At 34.9% G+C, this 20,469-nt stretch overlaps 3 protein-coding genes, 1 long non-coding RNA gene and 1 other non-coding gene across 13 annotated transcripts; 2 read left to right on the top strand and 3 right to left on the bottom strand.

Annotated features, from left to right (window-relative positions):
• Positions 1-132: 132 nt before the first annotated feature.
• LOC140970132 (uncharacterized) lies at positions 133-4,874 on the bottom strand. Of its 6 annotated transcripts, none has more exons than XM_073431728.1 (7): positions 4,765-4,874; positions 4,364-4,451; positions 2,575-3,127; positions 1,784-2,490; positions 1,635-1,703; positions 1,347-1,545; positions 134-1,208 (listed from the first exon to the last, which is right to left on the bottom strand). In XM_073431728.1, exons 2-7 carry the CDS (start codon positions 4,364-4,366, stop codon positions 1,138-1,140), a joined length of 1,602 nt encoding a protein of 533 aa, XP_073287829.1. In that variant the 5' UTR covers positions 4,367-4,451; positions 4,765-4,874; the 3' UTR covers positions 134-1,137. The 6 variants fall into 6 exon arrangements, with proteins under 6 accessions (XP_073287831.1, XP_073287829.1, XP_073287828.1 ...); XM_073431727.1 differs by having other exon boundaries at positions 4,364-4,417; positions 4,715-4,864; XM_073431725.1 differs by having other exon boundaries at positions 4,715-4,864.
• Positions 4,875-7,514: 2,640 nt separating this feature from the next.
• TRNAV-CAC (transfer RNA valine (anticodon CAC)) lies at positions 7,515-7,588 on the bottom strand. Its single transcript has one exon. It is a non-coding gene; the product is annotated as a tRNA-Val (tRNA).
• A 650-nt stretch (positions 7,589-8,238) lies between these two features.
• LOC140970190 (uncharacterized) lies at positions 8,239-9,747 on the top strand. 2 transcript variants are annotated; one of them, XR_012174083.1, is made up of 5 exons: positions 8,239-8,540; positions 8,634-8,700; positions 8,779-8,849; positions 8,952-9,000; positions 9,114-9,747. It is a non-coding gene; the product is annotated as an uncharacterized lncRNA (long non-coding RNA). The 2 variants fall into 2 exon arrangements; XR_012174082.1 differs by having other exon boundaries at positions 8,634-8,849.
• A 600-nt stretch (positions 9,748-10,347) lies between these two features.
• On the bottom strand, positions 10,348-13,520 carry LOC140970130 (uncharacterized). 3 transcript variants are annotated; one of them, XM_073431721.1, is made up of 5 exons: positions 13,377-13,520; positions 11,866-13,260; positions 11,628-11,785; positions 11,218-11,404; positions 10,348-11,120 (listed from the first exon to the last, which is right to left on the bottom strand). In XM_073431721.1, the coding sequence occupies exons 2-5, from the start codon at positions 13,058-13,060 to the stop codon at positions 11,023-11,025; spliced, it is 1,638 nt and encodes a 545-aa protein (XP_073287822.1). In that variant the 5' UTR covers positions 13,061-13,260; positions 13,377-13,520; the 3' UTR covers positions 10,348-11,022. The 3 variants fall into 3 exon arrangements, with proteins under 3 accessions (XP_073287822.1, XP_073287823.1, XP_073287824.1); XM_073431722.1 differs by having other exon boundaries at positions 11,866-13,263; positions 13,377-13,488; XM_073431723.1 differs by having other exon boundaries at positions 13,351-13,482.
• Positions 13,521-16,891: 3,371 nt separating this feature from the next.
• Positions 16,892-20,335, top strand: LOC140970179 (probable aquaporin PIP-type pTOM75). Its single transcript, XM_073431815.1, has 4 exons — positions 16,892-17,304; positions 19,033-19,328; positions 19,748-19,888; positions 20,025-20,335. Exons 1-4 carry the CDS (start codon positions 16,971-16,973, stop codon positions 20,121-20,123), a joined length of 870 nt encoding a protein of 289 aa, XP_073287916.1. The 5' UTR covers positions 16,892-16,970; the 3' UTR covers positions 20,124-20,335.
• Positions 20,336-20,469: the final 134 nt, after the last annotated feature.

A 20,469-nucleotide genomic window follows, 5' to 3' on the forward strand; every position in this document is an offset into this window, starting at 1 on the left:
CTTCTGGTTCTGGGGTGTGATTGGCTTCACTTTCTTGAAACTCGGATGAGATGCAATACAAAAACCGAGCTCTCAAGTTCAGTTTCCTCCATATAAAGATTTCTATCGACACATGTCATATAGTATTTATGAAACTCTGTTCTTTTCAACACTTTGGTATCATTTGCATATTTGAATCTCTCAATCTTAGCGATAAATGGGTTTTCTGCCTTGTGTTTCTTCTTTTTCGAATCCCATTTCACCACTCACGCAGTAATCGTGATCAAGATCGCCATTCTACCTCTCGTTTCCATTATCATTTTTTTTTCGCCGACAAGCTAATGTTTGCTGCTGGTGTGATGCTGATGATTCTGTCATGGGTTTTTCCCTACTGGAAAGAAGATTTAAGGGATATATGGTTGCACTATAAGCTGCCTGTAAGTGTAACCGATCACACGGAGAGAAATATTTTCATCTTCAGCAAAAGTAAGGTGAAAAATTGGGTCAAATTTCCAGTTGGGATGTCGGGCACCATTGTTGTTCAGAATTTCTTCAGAATAACGTCCTTCCATCAAGTGGTGGCGTTCCTCTTCTTTGCAGTGCATGGCTGGCTAACACTCTGCTGATTTTGGCTTCTCATGATCTCGGGGTTTTCAATTTTCTGCTGGGAGATGTGATTGTTGGTTGCTAGGTGAGCGAGTACGGGCTTGGAGGTACTGGTTCTCTACGGTCTCAGAGTCGAGCTCGAGTTTGCGGCATTAGTGAACAGAGAAGGAGAAGAAACACAAGTTGTTGTGATTTTCTAAAATAAAATCTAATCAGAAATTGTCGGTTTAAAGCATGATTTGGTACTTAGTTCCTGTCAACTGTCATTTTAGCTCTGATTGGGATGTTGATTATATCATTTTAGCCTTTAAAATTTATTAACCGACGCATAATTATGACAGAACCGACATAAGATCGTTACACAAACAAGATGCTTGTTAAAGAAAGATAAAAACAAAGAAATGGTTTGACAAAGTATCACACTAAAATTACAAATTAGCAAAACCAAACCAATTTTCCCGGCAAAATGTATGTGCGTTTCCTATTCTGAAATCCACCATCTACCAGACAACAGATATAAGCCAACCTTGAAGATCCGGGAAAGCCGAATTATCAAGATGCTACGATCGTGTCATCTCTCCCATAAATGTGGTGAAGCTCCCGGGTTGCAGCTTGATATGATGCTGGCAATAAAATATCAAGAAAAAAAACATAATTTCCTAGTGGAGAAGATGAAGAATCGAATGAAATAATATTAGGACCTACACAGATGAACAATCATCCGTATCCGGATCCAGGGTAAAGAAAGAAATTTATCTCACCTTTCCAATTATGGAAATTTTTCTGATTGATAGGGGAGCCTGTCACATTTTGAATCGCTTCAAGCAGTATTTCCTGCGGGGTGCCCCTCAGTTCTTGAACCACTGCATAGATAGTCTTCCCATTCTCAAAGTAAATATGGTTATTGGGGTGTTTGGTCTTGCAACCAGCATGGCGCTCGAACTCATAAGCATTGATAACCTGCACAGTGCAAAGACGCAAACTTAGCACAGGGGTTAATTCTAGCTTCAACATTGTAAGGAAACCATCTTCACAACAAGAGTTGTTACCTTCGAAAGCTTACAATCCTGGCAGCTACACAAGTAACCCGTCCCTTTTACCACACCTCGAAGATTCTTCTGCATGTGTCGATAACATTGCTCAGGTTAAGAGAAAGGCCCACGAAAAGAAATGAAAACCAAATAATATCTGATTTTACCTCTCTTGACCACGATATATACTTCACTGGAATCCCATCAAGTATGCCAGTTGATAATAAACTTTTAACATTTGCAGGGAAGTTGTGTGAAGTTCCTTTTTTTGTCTTCGGTTCTAGATTCTTGAGTGTGCCATCTGTCTGTGGAGCAGCTACCGAGGCAACATTTGCAGTTATCTGCTCCACAAAATTTCTCTGTCCCAATGCTGCAGAAGATTGAGCAGACAATTGACTTAACAAAATATCACGGCTGCATATAAGTCTGCCGGAGGTGTCACTATCATCAGGATCATCCTGAAAGCCACCAAAAGATATGGTAGTTAGTTCATCATTCTCATGATTCTCACCCAATGATAGCATCGTAGAATTTTCTTTGCTGTGGACAGTTCTTTGTGGCATAAAGGTAGCATCTTGCTGATCATGAATATATGTTAGTGATGTAAAATCTCTGTCCCCCTTATTATAAGTAGAACTTGCAGATAAATTGAATGTTTCATTGGCTTTATTGTAGAAAGGGTTCATTGCTAAGAAATTCTCCTGGTCCTGGCAAGTAGAACCAATTGACATGAAATTGCCACTACTTTTTTCAATTGAACCAGTATCATAATTCCTTCTGTTGAAGGCTTGACAAACAGAGAGCATATTGTCATATATCCCACTAAAGAACTGATTCTCAACCATACCATCTCTCTTGCTGCAGGCCTGTTCAACTGAAATAAAATTTCATCTGTTATTAAACGCAGAATCCACTAAAATAACAGTATTATAAGTAGATTTAAGTAACGAGATATTACCGTTCTGAAAAATGGTGCATGGTTTTTCATTTTTCTTTCCAGGGTTAGAGTTCTGAACAAATTCAGGCAAGCAATTCTGAAAGATTCTTGTATCATCAACCATTACTTTTCTAACTCCTGAATTTAGACATAAAGGATCTTCCACAGTTTGAGACATGGAAAAACAGGTTGATAAGTCAATTCCAAATTGATCCTCAGAACCCCCCTTTTCCATATGGGGATCGGTGGAAACAGTAAAGAAGACATTATTTTGAAAAAGATCTGAACTCTGAACAGTTATGGGGTTGACGAGGTGATCACCTATATGACCTCCTGGCTGAGAACTGGAAATATCACTCCATAAAGGATAACTCGTAACTGTAGCTCCTGAACTTGTTCCTTTGTTATCAGATTCAATTGATTGCTTCTTGTTAAAGAACAGCTCTTGCTCATGTGAACCAACAAACCACTGATAACCACGCTTGTGCTCATTTCTAGTAGAGACATCAGCCACCTCTCCATTATCCTGAGAACCAGACCTAATAGGCATCCAAATTCCGTTGTTTGGAAAAGACTGCAAAAACCAAATATGAATCACAAGACTAAAGTAACAACATCATGAAACTTGGGGTAAAGTAACCATCATCACACATAGTTCAATTATTAATGGCGTCTTTCAGGTTGGGTGATTGATAAAGATTTTAAATACCAGATAACCGTATAATCATACATGAGTGCCATGGATACAGAGGAGATGGATTTGGAACAAACCATGAGTCAAAGGATAGGGGGAAAAGGCACAAAAAGAAAATAAAGAAAAGTTCAAAATATGTAAAGCAGGCAGGAAATCTAAAATTGTACTAACTACCATACAATCTTTCAGAGGGAAACGAAAACAGATTCAGATGAATCTTAATTTATTTATAAAAAAAGATTCACGCATCATCAACATCAAGGCAGACCTGTTACAGCAAATTAAGAAAATTCAAAATTAGTGCCTATAAGGAATAGGATGAGAACGCCAATGACGAGGAGAACAATTAGTTAAGTGATAACTTTATATGCGAGTGTTGTTTCGAGTATGGCTCCAAAAAATGCCAAGAGATACCCAGAAATCACATTATCCATGCATTGGAAGTAAACATCATACATTTTTCAGAATTATGGTAATAATGATAAGTAATCACGAGAATAAAACAGATAAGCCCCGAGACACGGATGAAGAGTTATACAATTTTTGAAAGACACATATGCCATTAGATAGAAACTCATCAGAGCTCTTCAGAATTTCCTGTTTCTAATTTCCGCTACATTTGATACACCAAGAAATCAAGATTTGTGTCTTTGTTTTTCTGGTTGCCATTGTTGGCTCTTAACGGACATAACATCATGAACTTGACAAACATCCATATATAGCAGGCAAACACATTTCTGAATAATACATCAGCACCAATTAATTTTCGTAAAGAAAATTCCTTCAGTTTAAAATTTTTCCACAGTCCAGATTTGGGAAAATTACACACCTCAGTCCTCACAAATGCAAAAACCTACATGCAGATCACATAGTGCGATTACTCAAAAATCTTAAGACACACCATCGTTACATCAAACCATGTTCAGAACTTATCTAAACTAAAATAACAAATCCTGATCCATTGCCATGAATTAAAATTTATTTAACGACTTGTTACAAAAAATCGGAAGAAATCATTCGAGCTAGGTACATGATAGGAACAAAAAAGCCAGAGAACGAAGCCACAACAAAATTATAAGTACAATATTTTTGCTGAATTCATTGATGGAGATGTACCATTTTTCATTTCAGCTTGGAAAGAAAAAAACTCAGCTCATTCGATCAAGTCCCCTGCTTCAACAGTACCAATTAATGTGCCAAGCAACTGATGCACAAATAAACAAATTAACAGCAAATCGGTAAACTTTTCATCGATTTTTCATTTAAAAAACAAATTTTCGTCGACCTAGTAGCACTGAACACGCAATAAAATTCTCGAACCCTCGATATATTCTGACAAAAATGTAAAAACACAATCCACTAGCATTGATCGATTAATTCGCATACACTGTATGCTCAACGAGCCTGAAAATCAGATACATTTCATCAAAACGAAATTCACCCGTGACCCTAGTAAGTAGTGCGTACTCAACACTCGGGTGCAGTAGCCTACTAGTTTTAGTCGAAAAAGGTGATACATTGACCGGAAACTAAGCAGAGGCTATCGATGTAAGTTCCCGGCGATGCTGCGGCGACGGGAATGGAACGTTTTTTTTTTGGTAGCTGTCCGCGTTGTCTCCAGTAAAAATATAATTAAATATTTTTAAATGTTTTTGCGAAAAGTGCAGAAACGCCGCTCTGTACTTTGAGAAAGTGACGTTTCGACTCGTTAAATTGCGATATATATATAATTTAAATAAAAATTTATCGACTTGTTTTGTTAAGATTTTCAGTTGTTTAGTAAATTTTGTAGGCGTGGTGAGGTTTAATATTTTATTATAATATATTATATTATATTATAATAATAATAAAATTAACTGGCTCGAGAATAAGTATTAGTTTTGAGATCTAGTGGTCACACTTGGAATTCTCAGTGTGTTCGAGTCTAGGATTTTTAAAAAAAATACAAGTTTTTACATGTTAAATCTCTATAATTAGATTATAACTAAAATAACTCAGTTTGAATTTGAACTTTAAATCGAAATAAACTTCAGCCAAAAATAAATCATTTTCCAACTTTAGGGCCGTGTTTGATTTGATTCAGTTCATTTGCGATGTTTTATGAACTAAGACAATGGATTGATGAATTGAGTCAAAATCTTTCTCTTGTTATGAAAAATTGTGTTTGGATTAAAAGATTTAGACTTGTAAGATGATCTCAAATCAAATCAATTTAGATGTATGATTTTCATATGATTAGATCGAAGATTGTATTTGAAACGGAATCAAAATAATATAGCAAAATAATATATTTGGGCAAGGCAAAAATGTGAAAAACTGTGAAATACAAAAAATTTCTGGTCCAAATACTACAAACTCAAAATGGCGGCCATTTCCATTACCGATTCATCCACCGCCCGGACCTGCTTTTGGGTTTTGTTATAAAATACTGAACTAAGCCTACTTGCTCTGTAGATTTAATAATTCAACCTTTTTTCTATAATAACCACTATTCATTCTCTGATGAATTTTCATTGTTGGGCCCCAGATGACAGATGCTCGTTGCAAAATATGCATTGGGATGACAATGGGTAGGGTATGGATCGGATTTCATACATCCATCTCCATACCCATTTATTAAATTCATCCTCATACCCATCGGGTATTGAATTTCATCATCATCCCCATACCCATCGGATTATCGGATACTCATACCCTACCCAAATACCAAATTATCATATACAATTGAATTTTTTCAAATTTAAATTGTTTCAATGAATTAAGTTATGAATATTTAAAAAATTATTTANATGAACCCGAAAATCCCCATACCCGATTACCCAATTATTTAATCGAGTCTAAAAATCCCTCCATTCCTTTTTCTATTCGGGTCGGGTATCGGATCCTCCAACGGGTTCTGAGGAAATTGTCATCCCTAATATGCATGGAGAAACAGGTGGGATTGAGTGAAATTATTCAGGGATCGCTACCAGGTTTCTTACATTTGTTTTTTTTATTATTGCGTTATTTAACACTAGTAAACTTGCATGTGGTTATTAAAATCATAGGATATCTTTCTGCCAAAAATAAAACATATTTTACCATGTTCTTTTTTTTATATGTATATATCTAACCTTACCATTTTGTGCTTTGAATAGGTTGATTAAGTTTATATAATAATTAATTATAGTGATGAATGTAAAGAGAAAATTTGGCAGCATTACATCGATAATTAAAATTGAAATGAATTTACTCAAAAGGTAAAAAATTGAAATGAATTAATTATAAAATCTGCAAGACAAAACATAATGTCCCTCCTGAAGTTTTTTTGAAGAGTACAGGGCAGAAGTGAACTGCAAGATATATTTCAAAGGACAAAATGGTTTTTCTTCACAAAAATAGACATGCAGCATTGATTAGATCAGTAACTCACAGTCAAACTGTTGAAATTTAACATTATGATATTTTAAGTTTGAAATTCATAGCATCCTACCGAGAGTTGAACTTTGGCCATGGAGTTGATCTGGTTAATACACATGGATATCATGGTAATGGAGCTAGGTTGCCCTCTTTTCATTATTTCATATTTCCCTTGTTTTTTCAACAGCACGCAGTTTACTTGGCTACTGATAAGTTATTTCTTGAAATTAATATTGTTTCACGCCCCCTCTTTAGAAAGTTGCTTCCATTCATGATCATTCAGTTACATGGTAGATGGCCTCGTGGAAATGATGAGCATGAAAAACTTTCATGTTCTAAACCATAATGTTTTTGTTTTGTGTTCCCAGTTGGAGTGTAATGCTTGTGGGAACACCTGGCCGGGTATGCTTCCAGGGATGATGCTGCTACTCTGACCATAGAAGTTCCGAGTTCTGCCGAAACGGTTGGCGCTCGATTCGATATTTATGGAATTCCGTGGATGACTTACTCAAACTATTCAAAGGTGCAGACTAAATTACAGCAACAGTACTCAGATTAGAGAAGAATATGAGACAATTACGAATATCACATCTATAACATATGATAATCACTGTCATTACAAAAATCGTCTATCCTAAGGCGATTGATTAGAAAAGGTACGTATGCAAGAGCACTGTCTGCAAAAAAGAATACGTCATCATTGAGATTCTGCTCAGATTTGGAAGCACCTTCATACTTCTTGATTCCGAAAGTTTTCGAAGAGATAGCTGGTGGTTAGATGTGTTTAACGCTAAAAAATATTATTAATCTTTAAAAATGGTTAATCGCTGCTGAAATGCCATTAAATAATGAATGAGGTTAAATAAAATGTCTGAGCCCGGGTTCGAACCGGGGACCTCTAGTGTGTGAGACTAGCGTGATAACCAACTACACCACCCAGACTTGTTGGTTGGCAGAAAAGTTTTTTATATAACTAAAAAACATTTTGTATATTCTTTAATCTGCGCACAAATTATACCTCGTGACAAAAAGTGGGTCCACTTCCCGCCTTGTTTACATGGTTGCATTTATTTTCCTCAATAGCTTATTTAAATCCTTATTATTTTCATTTATACCCCCTTTTCTAGTAATATATGTTTCAAAAATACTTAATATTTTATTATGTATTCATTGATCAAAGTCATGAATATAAATATAAAATGTTCGAACGAGTTCAAGGTTTATTTATTGCGTACTGAAAAATAACGACCGAGAATTTTATCGTTATTAAAAAAATATATAATAAAAAAAAAATTGAGAGCACACCCGAAGTGGTGCAATGTAATCAACTATCAAATAATTATATGAAAGTAAGATAAAAAGAACAATCCAATTAAGTTTCTCTAAATTATCTAAAAACAACCTGGTTGGGAACAAATTATCTAAATAATTTTATTTGCTAAAAATATATAATTTTCAATTTTTTAATTAAATATTTCACCTAGATTATAAATTATTAAATACCTTGTACTTTATTATTACTATTTTTTCTTGAATGCGTGTACTTTATTTTTAAATAGCTTATAAATTTAAGCCCACGTCCGACAATTGAGTCATGACTATACTCTAGACCCGATTGACACCCGGGTAGTTACTAACCCGAACTACTTTCCTCCCACGGCCCACCCGTCGATGGCCTCAAACGCCACCGATATCAGCGAGGCTCCAACCAATACGCCTACGCCACGTCATCATGAGGTGCTTCCGGCCTGAACGATCCAGCCTACAACGATTCCGGTGATACGGCGCTGGCTTTTAGCAGGAGGGAGATTCTGGAAGCGGTGGAGAGAGATTCCGTCGCGATCGCGGATAGCTTCTCCAGTCTCTTTCTTCTTTACATTTATCACTTTCTCAGGTTCGCTAATGATTCTCTATCATACTTGGTTTTGATTTTTTGATGCAGAATCTTACTCAGATAAAATTCTTACCAGAAAAATGTAATTTTTAGGCTACGAGCAGTATGGCGGAGCATATGAGCTGTTTCAGCGATGCTGCAGGATGCATTCAAGAAACTGGTGATTATTATTATTATTTAATTTAACAAGATGTATCATTTTATACATTTCATTTTTACTCCATCAATGGCGATTCAGACCTGGAGCTAAGTCTTATTTGGAATTTGATTAAAGAGTCATTTTTCTCACGATCTTCACCACTGTGGATGGTCAGTGCTCTCTAGAAAATATATAATTTTAATTAATAGTTAAGCTGTCTGGTTGTTATTGATGTCATGAAGACTTTGCATTCTGCTGTGTTGTTTTTGCAGTGCTTGATGGATCCACAAAAGGAAATCGTTACATAATTTCTTGCCTCAGGTCAGCATTTGCACTTAACTCCCTGTATAAATGATATTTGGAGACGATGAGTCTATCTCATTAATTTCATGCTGGCTACTGCCTACTGTAATGAGATGCATTTCATGCCTCAGGGTTTCAAGTGATCCGATGAATTTATGGTGAATGAAGTCATGAAAAATTTAACGATCCACAGTCTACTTAATGCCTTTTTGGCTTCAGAAAATTTTTCTTTTGCTTTTGGTTTTTTGGTAAAATTGTTTTGTGTTGCCTCTCACTTCATGTAAGAAATTGTGAAAGCCAAGCTACTCTTTTCCTAGTGTTTGAGCATGGCTTTGAGAGGTATAGATTTCTGAAATGAGATCTAGAACTGGTATGTCTTGAATTGATTGTTATTCCATTTATGAACTTTCACTCCGTTATACTTTCTTAAAAACAGTCATAACTTCATGGTTTTCACTTTCCTCTCAGCTTGATATTTTCTTTTGAGATGGGATATATAGAATGTTAGTTTCTTGACAAAAAATCAGAAAAATTGTCCGAAGGCATGTCGACGCACTGGAGACCGCCGTGAATAGAAGCATTTGTTTCCCTTGATGCTCAGAAGTCGAACTACAGATGTATGTATGACTCACTCTCTTTGAAGTTGTTCTTTGTGTACACTTCAAGGTGGTGTTCTGAACGTGACCTGATGACTACCCTTGAGATGGGTCTTTTTCCACTTGAGTCATCAACTTGTTCTGAATGAATTCCGGACGCTTCGTAATAGCTTTCAAGAATTATTTTATTTTTATCATTTAATTTGTTAATGCAATATATATTATTTTTTTGAAGTAAAATTATTTGAAACACTATCCAAGCTGACACATATGATCAACGTTATTAACCCAAATTATTCTTGCATCACATGATATCCATGATTGAAAAGTATAGATACAAATTAGACAATAAAATCAAATACATATTCAAATTTTCAATTCTATCCCTGAAAATGAAAAAAATTTACTTGAAACCATAAGAAGATGGAGACTGCACGACTATGTTACACTATTCAGGTGATTAAAATTATACATCAAAGACTGATCTTTAATTAAAAATATAAGATTTTATTATAGTAATTCAACGATCTTTCTAATTTGAAGTATTATCGAAGAAGTTGGCTGCATTTGTATTATGTAATTAAAAATTAATAGTCTGATTTATGGATTCACAATTAAAAATAATTTTGAGTCTCAAAATGTGATGATCATTCCTCCACAAATGATATAATATAAATAAATGGGTTGTCAACTAAGAACTGATTTTAGAGCTTGCGAGTAATTAGATATGACTGTTTGAATACAGAAATAAGATAAGAACAAGAAAAGGTAAGATAAATATTTTTCACATTATTGATAAAGCGAGTAAAATATGTTGATCGAGTGGTCTTATTTTAAGGTGAAGATCAATCGTCATTATCTGTAATCCTTAAAACTAGTAGTTATCGTAGGATGTAACATGGTATAATTCTATGGAGTACACAAGGTGCTGAGAACAAAAAGCTGTACATGTATAATCAAATGAGAAATTCGAGTATTGTATCCAAAACAGATTCCTCGAGAACCTCTTCTGAAACATCATTCACAATTTGCTCGGTATCAAGCTGGATATCCAGCCACCATCTTGAATTCATAACATCTTTTGAAATTATCTGATTCAAAGTTCTTTTCTCGGCCTGAGGAAGCAGATAGAAGTCAGCTTCTCTCATGATCTCATAAAGTACAGCCTCTACAAGTGGAAGATGTCTCATTTTTGGTTTTACGACAGCCATCGAAGGTGGAAAGTAGAAATGGCATCGATACATCTGTAGTAAGACTTCATTTATGTGATCGAAGAGGAGTTTAGGATCAGTAGTAGAATCCACTGGTAGAAACTCAACTTCATCGAGCAAGGAGGGATCGAGCAGTTCTTGGTGTGGTGGCTTCATTGCTGATAGATCTTCCCAGTTTAAGCAAGAAGCTTGCAACACCAAATGCACGTAACGGGAAATGTAATTGTTTTCATTCATATGCTGGAACTGGCATTGGTTTGTGGGTTTTGAGAGGTAGACTCTGATGAGTGCTCCTCGAAGTCAAGGCGAAGAGGTTGTACTAGCTCCTCGGCTGCAAATGGTCATTAAATTTGTTTGGTGAGGCCTTTTTGACATCATAAAAAAGAATACTTTGGATGAATTATATATATGATCTATGCCAATTTTACCAGTTTGAAGCGAGATGCTTTGTGGGCTGATAGAGTCGTCACTGAAAAATGGCTCGAGAACAGAAATTGGGCTTTGAAGTTCTTGATATTTAATGCTGTCAGACATTTTCATCTGGTGACAGAACAAAGGGGTTGACGGGACATCATCCACTGTAGGTACCAATATCTCATTCTCAGAAAGTGAATCCTGCAAAAGTGGAATTGGGCAAGGAGAATATGAAGTCAGTAATCAAATCAGCGTGGGAGCCACGATTTAGGATAGAGGCTGATATTAGTACAAAGAGTTACAAAATTTCATGTACTTGAGAATTTTTTAAATAGAAATGCATGGAACGGATGACTGCCTTCTCCGACGCCCTTTAGCTTTGCAATCATTCAAAGTTGGGAAAAGAAGGGGCAGGGGCACTCACCATGGGATGAATCTCATTTCCATTGTCCTCGTGTACGTTGATTCTGTCAATTCTTTGTCGAGTTTTGACAACATCACCGCTGTTTATTTCACTCCACAATTGTGAATAACTTAATTCAGGATGCTGAGTGCAGCTCATTTCTTCTATCATTGATTTACCTGCAGAAAGATGCCAATCAGATAAATCAGCAGTTCGCAGAACTGGAAACTTAAAGAGTACATAAAAACATGTAAATTACAGTTCATTTCGTTGGTCGCAGCAATAACGGTATCATGTGCTTGATCAACAGTACTTCGAATCCCAGACGAACTCGTCTTCATCTCCAAGATCTCAATACCATCATTTATCTTAAAATCAACCCAAGATTTTATCTCGTTATTTGGTCTTGATGGACTTCGAGTAAGAGAGTTGCTGAAAGGACTAAATCTCATCTGTGCAGAACCAGGACAACATTGGTCATTCGTTATAGGGTTAATAAGCAAGAAATCATGATCAGGAGAGGAGAGAGTCTTCTCTAAGGTTTTTGGGGATTTTTTCTTCATAGGAATCTCAATTTCAGTTATATTCTTCACCCTTGTAGAATGCTGTCTTCTTGGCTCAAATATCACATCAAATTCTTGTTTCCTGGATAGGCTAACACTAGGGAAGTCTAATTTTTTGCACACAGTATTACTCATACAAACAACATCAGGACCCATTATGGATTTGATCCATGGTTTGTTGCATTGATTTTCCTTTATTTCTACATTTTTCGAAAAGATGAAAGAATCTTTCATGTCCACTTCACGACAATTACAGTCTCCAACTTTAAAAATCGATCTACTAGTAGCAAGTTTATGAGAATTGCCATCCATAAAAGACTGGTTTGGTTCTTTTCTAGTGCCTGCAAATGTATTCTTCAGTTTCCTCTTCATCTCTTTGAGAGAAAAAGATGCAGGTTTTGTTTTCAGTATTTCGCCCCTCGATCTCTTATAATCCGGCAGGGATGAGCAATGGCACGTCACACTATCAGAATACTTGATGTCCAGGGAAGCTGGCTTCAGCATTACTATCTTATCAGGATGGGCCTTGAAACTTGTTTCCGAAGAATATTGACGACCCTTACGATTGATAGTTTTCAAGTATCTACCGTCCGTACTACCATGCCTCAAATCAGTTGGACCTTCGCTTTCGCATTCTGATAATTTGTCATTCAGAACTGGATGGATGAACCTAGCAATTCTTGGTTTCGGTCCAGGTAAAAATTCCATGAACAAATCCTTGTTTGTACTCAAAATTTCTAATGCGTAGGAAAAGGGTCTGTGCTCAGACCGCGACCCTTGTTTGTAGATGAATTTTCTTTCACTTAACATCTGATCAACAAACGCTCTGGCCCTCATCCAAGCATGTTGAATATTGTTCTCATCATTCTGAGTGCAGATTGCCCCCATCATTTCAGTAATTAGCAGCTTATTTGAAGAGATTTCAGCTGAATTTGAATTGAGTGGATGGAGCTCTGCAACTAACAAGATTACGCCTTTCCCGTTGATCCAAGTAAGTGCTAGATAATTGATGAAACGGTTATTTGAGTCCAAGTTGCTCCGAGAATAAGCTCTGGTACAGAGAACCCCGCCGCATACATCAAACTCAGAAACTGCTAAGAATAACAGAAACAAAGAAGCCCGAAAATATGAGCAGAAGTTTCATCAAACACACAGAAATCAAGAAAAACAAACACTCTCACAAGCTCAAATTTTTAATAATAATCACCTCATTTTCAGCATTTTTATAACTTCTAAACACGCCCATGAACAAGTTTCATCACATCCACTATCGGACCATAGAATTCCCCGAGAAACAGAACATCTTCGGGTTTCCCACTTTGGCCAACTTCTTGAGTGAAGGCGGAGAAAGAAAATGACACGTGAAATAAAGAGAGACTGAGAATGTCAGTCATCTCAGGTAAATAAATATTATATATTGTGAGGTGGCTCTGCCATGTGGAAATGGAAATCATAAAAGAAAATCTCGTCTGTGATGGATTTTTTTATCTGACAACTAAAAATATTAATTATATTTTTTAAAAAAAACTCTTCATTCAAGAAAATCCAATTGTCTAAGATAATCTTATCACTTAATTTTATGAGACGAATTTTTTATTTGATACATCGATATAAAAGTTTTATTTTTTTATTATAAATACAAGTAAAATTAGACCGTCTCACATATAAAAATATTTTGCATGATGTACACCTTCCTCGGTAATTATTGTAAACCATTTGTGGTCTAAATTATATATAAGAAAATGGTCGTACAAATTCAATGTCGGAGTATATATAATTACCAAGTATTTTAATATTTGTGAAGAACTTATTGAGGCATTATTTTTGCACTTTTGAAACGGCACTTCCTTCCCGATTCAAGATATTATTGATTGCACCGACTTCAGCCTAGCTACCCATGACGCCAGCAAATAAATTAAAGAAACATAAAGTCTATATATCCAATAATTCAATATTAAATTACAGTGAATTCGTTAGAATTGAATCGTTGAATAATTCAGAGTCAGATTTTTCGTGTTTAATTCTAAAATTGTAAAATTATTACTAGAGATAAATCATCTTATTAGTTTGCTTTTGTGTATAAATCAACGAATCAGACTCTACCCATTCTTGTTAAATAGACTGTTTCTATGACTGGTATAATGGCACGAGTCACGCTATCTACTTTTATTTCAAGTGTGATTATTCCAGATATGGTTTAATAATATTTTTCTAATGAATTTTTTCAAAAAAAATTACAGTGAAATTGCACTTTTATCTAATTATGTATTGGTACTTTACTTGAGCATAATTTCTTCTGAATTTATGCGTAATTTTGTTTTGGGAAAAAACTATAATTAAAATTTTTTTACATTATTTTTTCAAGAAATATTTAATAGAAACTCTATCCGAAAAATATATTGGAGAAAATTATGTGTCTTTAATTTATTCGTATGTTATCGAATGAATGTGTTAAGTTGTGCCACATTATACTATTTTGGTTATCCACTCATTTTTTTCGCCTTCATTCTAAATTATTATATATAGAGAGAGAGAGAGAAACACACACCCACACATTATCATTACTTATTTCCAATTTTATGGATCAAACAAATAAATTAAATAATATATTTTAATTTATTATTATCATATGTGAATAGCGGCGTGAATTTTTAAATAACTACTTAAAAATAAAATATATTATGTTAAAAGTAAAAATTTACGGTAAAAAAATAAAAATCTCAAACTCACAAAATATATTAAACTACATACTTTATAAAATTTTCCCCACTCAATTGTGTTTTTCTTCACAAATTGAGAGAGCTATTTATAAATTTTTTTGAAAATAATCCAAAAATAAATACATTATTACATATATCATTACACATTATTTTTCAATATTTACAATTTTTATTTTCAATATTCAATAATTTCACAATTTTCAGTCATTTTTTATTTTTATTTTAATAAAATACCTATAAAGTGACGCGTGTGGAGGAGAACAGCCCCACACTCTCCCAAATTTTTTGGTGCACATCATGACACGACATGCTAAGTATTGTTTTTTTTTTTTTTAAAAAAAAACAATCTTGAAAAATAAAATCGACTTCATTACCACATACATTCATAATAATTGTTTTTAAATTAAAAATATAAAAATAACCAATTTACCCTTTAAAATAAAAATCATGCATGTGGCAGAATTTCAACTGTTCCTTGCGAGGAACACTCGTCTGTCCACAAGTTTGTGTATTTGATTGATAGCAATTTGTTCTAATAGCTACCGATGTGAAGGTTGAGACAAAACAGGATTGAATTTTATTTTTTTTAAACCTGTACTCATTTTTTTTATTATTATATATATTTATAAGAATTATGTGTTTCGCTCTATGTAAACCTCAAATTCTTTAATTCCCTAAAAATTTGTGTCCTTCTCACCTGGTTTGATGGCATATCGTCTCCTATTTATTATGAGATAGATGCATGGTAGGTTCTAGACTTCTATTCCTTATACCCCAATAATGCATATATTATTCATATATAATATAATTTCACTATTTTAGCTTGATCGAAAGTAAATTTGGGTCGGAGTTTGCTTGATTTATGTAACTTACAGTATCAGAAATCCGTTCATGGTACCGTCGTTCTCCAGAAAACCAACGAGTAGAATAGGAGAAATGAAGTTTCGATTTGGTGAACGTAATAAGAAGACGCATCCGAGCCGTTTATCATTACAATTTTTTAGCATCAATTTGAGATCAAATCGAACTCGATATCGTAGATTCTCATCACTTTTTTTTTTTTTAGAAAACTAATTATGAAATATGTTACGCTACGAAGGCATAAGAATTATTGATTCGTAATTCCCCAATCATGAGTTAGAATGTTGACTGGATAATAACAGGCCCTTTGATGGACTTTCACTACAGGACATTTAATTTCTCTGGTACATATATGGACTTGGCCTCATTTGATGGCCCATCAATATCAGTCCGAAGAATTTGGGCTTCCTACTGTACTTACTTCAAATTGCAGGAGTATAATAATTTTAAACATTTTTTTAATATATCAGTGCCATTATCAAGGATTAAATTACAATATATAAACTAATAGAGTAAGTTTTTGAAAATAAACAAAAACTAACTTTACATGGTAAATTATATGTTATACTGATGGAGAGAAGAGAAAAGATATTCCATAAAATAGAACGAAGTTTGGTAGATTTGATTAAGCATTGATTGTTAAGGAAATTCATGTTTGTGTTGTTTTTAAGAATTGAGATATTGGGGAGTCGAATGAACCCATGGCAGTGAATGCATGGGACCGGCGTCTCAAAGATGCAAGGGCAGGGCAGGCAGACTTGCATGTGAGAAACCCTAAATAATGAGTTGTCCACCATCATTGATTTGCTATATATATGTCTTCATCTTGAATGGCAAAAGCATAAGCACCCAAATATTTATAAATTTATTAATAAAAACTCCAAAACTTTAAATAAAAAGACGATGGGATGGGACCGTATGTAGAAGAAGATAAGAACAAGAAACCTAAAAAGCATAAACAATTGAGAAGACTTTTGTCACAATCCCATGCATCTTATCCATTCCCTTCTCTTATCCCAACAGGCCTTAAACCCCACTGATTACTTTAAATCCAGGAAAAGTTTGTGCATGATAAAACTAAAATCACGTTAGATTTCGATTTTATTGAATAAATGGCATATTATGTGTATAAATAAACAAAAGTACTATTCGTAACAATAAATCTACGTTAGCTTGGCGTCTTCAAACTTTTTTTCTGTTCTAGCTAGATTACTGAATCCATGGCCGAGAACAAGGAAGAGGATGTCAGGCTGGGAGCCAACAAGTTTACAGAAGCGCAGCCATTGGGCACCGCCGCTCAAACGGACTTGAAAGATTACTCGGAGCCACCACCAGCCCCTTTGTTTGAACCCGGAGAGCTGAAATCGTGGTCTTTTTACAGGGCTGGGATTGCGGAATTTGTGGCCACCTTCTTGTTTCTGTACATCTCAATCTTGACAGTGATGGGGGTTAATAGAGCGAAGAACAAGTGTGCATCTGTGGGTATTCAGGGCATTGCTTGGGCATTCGGTGGCATGATTTTTGCGCTTGTTTACTGCACTGCTGGTATTTCAGGTTGGTTTCATGTAATCTCCCTTGTAATTTCGCTTCTTTGGCTTTTTCTTGTTTTCCCTTACTGGATCTTGAATCGCTTATTAGATCTACTGACGATCTTCTGCGCAGATATAGGACTAAAATAGTATAATTTATGCAATTAAATTAAAACGAAGAACACCCATTCCATCTCATTTATTTCGGGGTTGGAAAATATATGGGCACCTTCGGCTGCTCAAGGAAAATAAAAAGGACCGGGATTGTCTTTTTTATTATTACTGTTTTTTAACATATCTTAAATTTATATTTGTACAATTTATTCAGTTTATACAGTTTTTCTCAAACGTTTAATGCTTTCCACGTAGCAGATCATATGTCGATGCTGCACCCGATTATTTTCATCCCGTGTGTTGTGTCAAAATGAGAATCCTTGTATCGTCAAATGTCATATTTTAGATCTTCCATAAAATATGATGAGCTCATATGATCTAACTATTTCTTTAGCTTGAGGTTAAGGAGTGGAGAATCACAGATATAACATAAAAAAAGGCATTGACATATGGTGAAGCACTTCAATGAAGCTAGCGTATGCTTTAAGAAAATTTGCGTTGATGCAGGTTTTTTTGAAGACTATGCCACGACGGGCACTAAACGCTTTCCACTTCAGGTTAATAAGAATGTGTGTGGATGTGTTTAGTGCCAATGCATGGTTCAAGAAAGCTTGCATTAATGCAGGTTTTGTGTAAGACCGAACCACGACATGCATTGATCTAATGCTTGCTGTGACAGGATTGCTTGAAGCATTTGTCTGGCAATTCATTGAAAAGCAGGGTTTTTGTTATGTTATCTCTAGAGTTTTTCACCTCTTTTATCTTCGAAATTATTGAATCATATAGAACTCTTATATTTTATATTTTGAAGGGGATTCTTAATTACATGTTTTGAAGATCAAATGGTTCTTATTTTGTCATGCTATAAGGGGTGAAATTCATCTGGTGTAGCATAGATGATAATGAAAAAACCAGAGGCCTAGATTACTTGTGAGACAAATTATTATTATTTTAAAATTGGACAAGTAATTAAAATATTCAGCAATTAAAATTTTGCATATATTTTTAAAGACAGTTTAATATCCACTGGTAAGATTAAATTTTACACTTTCGAAACAAAAATTTAAAGTCTCGTAGAATAGTAGAGATATTTTTTAATCTATTACGTTGATAACATAGCTAATTTCAGTAAACCCTCGAATTATGGTACAATAAACAATGGATTTTTTATTATATTTATATCTATGAACACGTTGTATGTTACAGGGAAAAAAACAAACGATCACGTACACCAAAGTACAATTTTTATCAGTAGATTCAATAGAAAATTCTCAGTTAAATTGTGATGTGTGTACAAAACTGTGTTGCTTTGAGATAAAAGTATATCTATAATTATATACACGCTCCCGAAGCACGGTATAAATAATCATATACCTGTCCACTAACTTTTCTTTAACTGGTTTTTTTGTATTGATAACCCTGAAATCATTGCCCTTTTTTCAAAGTAATGTTGATGCATACACGAGGATAAGAACCTTGACTTACTTTGATAACCTCGTAGAGGATGCATTATTTTCAAAAAGGGGCGGTATGATTTTCCGGTTATTTATTAGAAAATGGGTGACATATTCCGGTAAAGTATCTCACTTGATCTATCGTTGAAAGAGTAGAGACCTGAAGTTCTTGAAAACATGAACAGGTGGCCACATAAACCCAGCTGTAACATTCGGTTTGTTCCTTGCAAGAAAGCTTTCCTTGACGAGAGCTGTATTCTACATGGTGATGCAGTGCCTTGGTGCCACATGTGGTGCAGGTGTGGTGAAGGGTTTCATGGTGGGACCTTACCAAAGATTCAAAGGTGGGTCGAACTTTGTTCAGCATGGCTACACTAGAGGCGATGGACTTGGTGCTGAGATCATAGGCACTTTCGTGCTCGTCTACACTGTTTTCTCTGCTACTGATGCCAAGAGGAATGCCAGGGATTCACATGTTCCTGTAAGTTTAATCTTTTCCCCCACAAATAGTTAGTCTTTTTCCTTTTTCGAGGTGTTTATGTTGGTGTGTTGGTCTATACATATCCCTAACTTTTTCTACGGAAATTACACCATCGGAATGAAATTGTCAAAGAGGATTAGAAGAAAAATACGCCTATATATATATGATCAAATCCTTATGAGTAGGTGATATTAATTTTCTATTTATTTCGTATTTCTCTATTTTTTATATGCACTTGATTCATGTCTTTATTTATTGCTCTACGTTATTTCAATTGCACTAAAGAAAACATTTGAGGAGCAACCTCAATCTATCATGTATGTTTATTTTTATATTTTTGAATATATTTGTGTGTATTTTGTGTCATATATATGTATCTAAATTGCTTTTCTTGATGATTACCATTGCATTCTTTGCAGCTTCTAGCCCCACTTCCCATAGGTTTCGCAGTGTTTCTAGTTCATTTAGCCACCATCCCAATTACTGGAACCGGCATCAATCCTGCTAGAAGCCTCGGTGCAGCCATCATCTTTAACCGAGACCTCGCATGGGATGACCAAGTAAGTATCTCTGGACGAATAAAACATGCTTAATTACATACTCCAACCAGCACACACATTGCAAAGTACGCTAAATCTTGATCGTTTTGCTGTATTGTTGGACTAAAACACATTTTTATTAATTCATGTATCCCAGTGGATCTTCTGGGTTGGACCTTTCATCGGTGCTGCGCTTGCTGCAGTTTACCACCAAATTATCATCCGAGCCATACCCTTCAAAAGTGGCAGAGTTTGATGAGTTGAGCTGCCATTGCTGTGCCGATGCTTGTTTTATTTATTTGAGCAGTTTGAATGTTCTTTTCTGTGTTCGTATTATGCTGTGATTGAATGTGTGTAAAGTTCAATGATTTCTGTGTAACTATTTATGCTTTGTTTCAACCCATGAATAATATTGAACTTCGCATTGATGTATTGTTGCTATGTCGTGGTTCAGACATCTTGCTTCCATTTACAGTGTTCGAGACTTGTAAAAAAATGTATATGATTGATTTGGCGACTTATTAATTAGCTATATATAATAACTATGAATTAGATTCACGTGACCGTTGAACATCTATCACCGTCGTCGAAATAATATTGTA

The sequence above is a fragment of the Primulina huaijiensis genome, unplaced genomic scaffold (assembly GCF_012295235.1).
Source record: "Primulina huaijiensis isolate GDHJ02 unplaced genomic scaffold, ASM1229523v2 scaffold43369, whole genome shotgun sequence".
In the NCBI taxonomy this organism is placed as follows: domain Eukaryota; kingdom Viridiplantae; phylum Streptophyta; class Magnoliopsida; order Lamiales; family Gesneriaceae; genus Primulina; species Primulina huaijiensis.